The sequence below is a fragment of the Cololabis saira genome, chromosome 17 (genome assembly GCF_033807715.1).
Source record: "Cololabis saira isolate AMF1-May2022 chromosome 17, fColSai1.1, whole genome shotgun sequence".
Classification (NCBI taxonomy): Eukaryota; Metazoa; Chordata; class Actinopteri; order Beloniformes; family Belonidae; genus Cololabis; species Cololabis saira.
The window spans coordinates 3800037-3806053 of NC_084603.1; the positions used below are offsets into that span (position 1 = coordinate 3800037).

Below are 6017 nucleotides of genomic sequence, written 5' to 3' on the forward strand. Positions count from 1 at the left end.
TGCTTACTGCAGGGCTATTGAGGCCACGCCCCCTACATGCACTGTGCATTCCTCCATCACATGCACACAGCTTACTGCAGGGCTATTGAGGCCACACCCCCTACATGCACTGTGCATTCCTCCATCACATGCACACAGCTTACTGCAGGGCTATTGAGGCCACACCCCCTACATGCACTGTGCATTCCTCCATCACATGCACACAGCTTACTGCAGGGCTATTGAGGCCACACCCCCTACATGCACTGTGCATTCCTCCATCACATGCACAGGTGATTTCTTGAAGCCTGGAGGCCACACATTTGAGCTCAAAGCACAAGACTATTGAAGCCACACATTTGAGCCCACGGACTATATAAAGTCAAGTAAGTTTTGATAATATTATGGGGTAAATATATTTGATCTATAATGGTATTAATGTTTAACTTGCAAATATTAAATAAAAATGTATTAACACAGTAGCTAGCTAGCTGGTAAGTTAGGTGCTAAATGAAAGCTATTTTTCATTTCATTGACCATTTAAGAGGCTAGCTTATTATGGTGGTAGCTACCTCAAATTTGATGCTGTTTTTTCTGACTCCAGCAAGACGGTTTTCTGTAAACATTCAAGAATTTATACATCAATTGTCAAATATTTTGAAGACCATTCCAATTTCCAGTTAATTCCCATAAATTCCCATAAATTCCCAATAATTCCCATAAATTCCCATAATTCCCATAATTCCCATGGAAAGTTTCCAATTTGGAATATTTCCAAAATTCCCCAGCTTAACTTCCCATGGAAAGTTTCCGGAAAGTTTCCGGAAATTTACCGGAAATTTTCCACCCCTTTGCAACCCTAGGGACAACAAATACAAGCACACTTTTCAACCGCTTCTTTTCAGCTACGCTCAAAGCAGCCGGATAGAGAAGGATGGACGACGGAGCTTGACGGAGCTTCAACTTCCCTCATGAAGCAAATGCAGCCTGACATGAAAGTGGGAGGATTTTAAGATGGGGTGGCTGGTAAATCTGACTCTGGTCTGGCTCTGTGATGTCACAGAACCCTGCGCATCTTAATCGCTCACTTAATGATAACTTGGTACACACAAAGTTGTGTTATCTAACCACTTTTAGGGATGGGCGGTATGGACTAAAAAATTTATCACGATAATTTCTGGCATTTATCCCGATAACGATAAAAATGACGATAAAAAAATACCAATTCAACTCCACCTTTTTAACTATGAATCTATCTCGCTCTCAGATCCGCCATGTTTGTTACACAAAAACCTCATCAACGGGAATTTATCCTTCTTTCTTTCTTTCTTTCTTTCTTTCTTTCTTTCTTTCTTTCTTTCTTTCTTTCTTTCTTTCTCCCTTCCTTCCTTCCTTCCTTCCTTCCTTCCTTCCTTCCTTCCTTCCTTCCTTCCATTCCTCTTTTCTCCCTTCCTTCCTTCCTTATTTCCTTGTTTTCTCCCTTCCTTCCTTCCTTCCTTCCTTCCTTCCTTCCTTCCTTCCTTCCTTCCTTCCTTCCTTCCTTCCTTCCTGCTTCCTTCCTTCCTTCCTTCTTCCATTCCTCTTTTCTCCCTTCCTTCCTTCCTTCCTTCCTTCCTTCCTTCCTTCTTTCCTTCCTTCCTTCCTTCCTTCCTTCCTTCCTTCCTTCCTTCCTTCCTTCTTTCCTTGTTTTCTCCCTTCCTTCCTTCCTTCCTCCCTTCCTTCCTTCTCCCCCTTCCTTCCTTCCTTCCTTCCTTCCTTCCTTCCTTCCTCCCTCCCTTCCTTCCTTCCTTCCTCCCTTCCTTCCTTCTCCCCCTTCCTTCCTTCCTTCTCCCCCTTCCTTCCTTCCTTCCTTCTTCCCTTCCTCTTTTCTCCCTTCCTTCCTTCCTTCCTTCCTTCCTTCCTTCCTTCCTTCCTTCCTTCCTTCCTTCCTTCCTTCCTTCCTTCCTTCCTTCCTTCCTCCCTCCCTTCCTTCCTTCCTTCACATACGTTGTGCGTGGATTTAACGCAGAACCATAAATCAGTTTTACACAAAAACATCATCAACGGGAATTTATCGTTTTTACCGTGAGATACAAATTCTTACCGTGGGGAATTTTTTTGACGGTTTATCGTGAACGATAAAATATCACCCATTCCTAACCCCTTTATAAACGTAATCATATGCTCTCTAACGTCACCCCCCCTCCCCCCATAGCTCCTTTAAATGAAGACGTGTGACTGGATGTGAAGTTTACACTGTGAACAGTAACAAACCCCCACCAGGACGACTAAACCACCTAGAGCTCAGAATAAATCAACAGGGTCATTCAATATGCTCATTTATTTTCAACATCGTACACAGATTTTGGTTTATTCATAAGCTTCTATAAAAATTCATGAAAAACCTGACAAGCAATTGCAGTCCAGTGTTTTTCTAAAGCCACGTGGACTTCCGAGTGCATGGAGAGGCTCTCTGCGTGCTTCGAGCCCCAAACAGGAAATAATCAAGAGCAAGGAAATTGCAAATACAGTAAAGAGTGTGTTAACAGTCTTTTTAGGCACTGGAGTCCCAAACCCGGACTCATGACAAAGGATGTAATCTCTTTCATCCCTGCTGGAATTGGATTTAAGACTTACTTATTTATATTAGCACTTCCAGTTGAGTTGGAAAAAAAACAACAAAAAGAAAAACGGAAAAAAAATAAATAAAAAAACACAAACCTATGTTTTCAAATTCGAACATTGCTAGTGTCACTGTGGCTGAGAAGCTACCATGATTTCCAGAAGTGCTGTCAAACCAAATCATATTAACAGAAAGCCTTCTGCAGAAATAATTCGACGACAAACCCGAGTCATAAAGAAAAGGGTCCAAAAAAATCATACATGGACACTTTGACGCCAGTTTTTACTGTAATGACTGAACAAACCTATGGAGCCAAATCAGGGCCAAAAGTTTTGCTAATTTGAAAATAAAATTTGAACCTGAAATTTTTTTTTTACAGTTTCAGTTTTATTTTTTTCAGTATCAGATCTTTTTTTCAGTTTCAAATCTTTTTTTTTTCAGTTTCACATCTTTTTTTTTCAGTTTCAAATCTTTTTTTTTTCAGTTACAAATTTTTTTTTCAGGTTCAGACTTTTGGCCCGGATCTGGCGTGGGGGGCGTGGCATCAACTGAGAGGGGCGTGGCATCAACTGAGAGGGGCGTGGCATCATGAGTGACAGCAGAACAGAGAAGGCGGGGGACGTTCCTCAGTCCTGTTGCCTTCAGGAAACGTAGGTTGCAGAAGTTATCAGTAGAAGAATGATTCAACACTGTATATTCACCATATTCACGTGATTGGCAGTGGAAAAAACTGATATTAGTGACACATTTCTGTTTGAAAGGCTGTTTTAGACCGTACTTGGCACCAATCGCAGTATAAAAGCAATAAACTATGCCAGACTGTACAGTTCAACAGCCACACTTTAAAGTTTGATATTTCCCACTTCCACATACTACCAAGTACGGTCTAAAACAGCTTCTTAAACAGAAATGTGTCACTAATATCAGTTTTTTCCACTGCCAATCACGTGAATATGGTGTATACACAGTGTTGAATCATACTTCTACTGATAACTTCTGCAACCTACGTTTCCTGAAGGCAACATGAGTGAGGAACGTCCCCCGCCTTCTCTGTTCTGCTGTCACTCATGATGCCACGCCCCTCTCAGTTGATGCCACGCCCCCCACGCCAGATCCGGGCCAAAAGTCTGAACCTGAAAAAAAAAAATTGTAACTGAAAAAAAAAGAAGTGAAACTGAAAAAAAGATTTGAAACTGAAATAAAAAGATTTGAAACTGAAATAAAAAGATTTGAAACTGAAAAAAAAAAAATTTGTAACTGAAAAAAAAGAAGTGAAACTGAAAAAAAAGAAGTGAAACTGAAAAAAAAAAGATGTGAAACTGAAACAAAAAGATGTGAAACTGAAAAAAAAAATATTTGTAACTGAAAAAAAAGGAGTGAAACTGAAAAAAAAAGATGTGAAACTGAAAAAAAAAGATGTGAAACTGAAAAAAAAAAATTTGTAACTGAAAAAAAAAGAAGTGAAACTGAAAAAAAAGACGTGAAACTGAAAAAAAAAGATTTGAAACTGAAAAAAAGATTTGAAACTGAAATAAAAAGATTTGAAACTGAAATAAAAAGATCTGATACCGAAAAAAATAAAACTGAAACTGTAAAAAAAAATTTTCAGGTTCAAATTTTATTTTCAAATTTGCAAAACTTTTGGCCCTGATTTGGCTCCATACAAACCCTGGTTCCGGTTCGTTACTTGGTCCCGTAATGCTTGGTTGAAGACTGGCCGTACAGCCCGTAGAAGTCGGGGTGCCGGGCAGTCTGTGAAGTTTCCATCAACCCTCTCATGGGAAAATGCTGCAGCGGCTGACTTACGGGGAGCGGCGGGTGCGGGGAGAACTCCTGAGAGGTCATGGAAGGGAAGGAGTCCGGCGCCGGGTACGCGGGCTGCGCGTGAGCCGCCGGAGCCCCGGAGCAGCAGCAGTTATTCAGCGTGCACATCAGTACTTTCCTCCCTTTATACATGGCTTGTTGCGACGCAGCTCCGCTGGGGAAGTGAGGAGATGGGAATAAGTTCCCTGAGTGGTGGCCGGAGCTGGGCCCCAAGCCCACCAAGTGATGGGCCGCAGCGTCCAGGAGCTGGCTGTGGCTGGGGCCGGTGTGCAGGTTCTGGGGGAGGACGTCCGAGGGGTACATGGATGGAGCGTGCTGGCTCTGCTCGGCCAGGAAGGGTTTTTTGCTGCTGTAGAGCAAAGGCGGAGGATCCTGGGAGGTGGATTTGTCCACGTTGCTCTCCAGGAATGCCACGCTGTATTTCCTCTTCTGCAGACCGGAACCGCTCCCCAGTTGGGACCCAGCAGAGCCGTGGTGAGACTGGACGATCTCCAGAATGGGGGCCTCGTTGAACGGTTCTGAGCGGGATGGGACAGGAGGAGACACCGGTTAATTCTGACCACATCACAGACCAGGAACCGAACATCAAAGATGCTACATAGGGTTGCAAAATTCCGGGAATTTTCAAAGTTGGAAACTTTCCATGGGAATTAACGGGAATATATGGGAATTAACGGGAATATATGGGAATTAACGGGAATTAACGGGAATAAATACAAAATTTACAGAATTGAAGGTTGGCCCTTAACAGGGAACTTAAATATTGTTGGGGGAAATATATTGTAGCATAGTCTTGGCTAAAACAACATGCAAGTACACTCCTCCATCACATGCACACAGCTTACTGCAGGGCTATTGAGGCCACGCCCCCTACATGCACTGTGCATTCCTCCATCACATGCACAGGTGATTTCTTGAAGCCTGGAGGCCACACATTTGAGCTCAAAGCACAAGACTATTGAAGCCACACATTTGAGCCCACGGACTATATAAAGTCAAGTAAGTTTTGATAATATTATGGGGTAAATATATTTGATCTATAATGGTATTAATGTTTAACTTGCAAATATTAAATTAAAAAAACATGTTTAATGGGACTTTTTTGGAGGAAGTGGGGCTCCTTTCATTTAACATTTTGAATGGGACTTTTTTGGGGGGGGGGGGGTTGGGGTCATTTTACTTTTGATTGGGTGGGGAGTACAAGAATAAAAACTAAGGTTCTACTCAAATAAATCTGTTGAAATGTCATGTTTTTGTATTATCTTGCATGGATATCTGCTTATGACAAAATAAATATTTACATTTATGTTTGGATATGATACAGGTTTGTTTAAATTACCCCCAATTTCAGTTAATTCCCATAAATTCCCAATAATTCCCATAAATTCCCATAATTCCCATGGAAAGTTTCCAATTTGGTATATTTCCAAAATTCCCCAGCTTAACTTCCCATGGAAAGTTTCTGGAAATTTACCGGAAATTTTCCACCCCTTTGCAACCCTAGTGCTACATATCCCTCATTTGCTTTCTTACCTTCTAGGATTTTTCTCAAGTTTTTCTCTCTCGTGGAGATGTCGGACAGGAAATGGTGGGAGTTGATCTGGCCCACTCG

The 6017-nt window shown here is 41.8% G+C and overlaps 1 protein-coding gene across 1 annotated transcript in view; it reads right to left on the minus strand.

Annotated features, from left to right (window-relative positions):
• Positions 1–4177: 4177 nt before the first annotated feature.
• Positions 4178–6017, minus strand: part of LOC133463840 (E3 ubiquitin-protein ligase TRIM8-like) — a 6590-nt gene continuing 4750 nt past the window's right edge. Inside the window, exons 2-3 of the mRNA XM_061745584.1 lie at positions 5939–6013; positions 4178–4923 (exon numbers count right to left, since the gene is read on the minus strand). Of these exons, the coding sequence (XP_061601568.1) occupies positions 4265–4923; positions 5939–6013 (734 nt within the window). The 3' untranslated portion in view covers positions 4178–4264. The remainder of the gene's footprint in view (positions 4924–5938; positions 6014–6017) is intronic.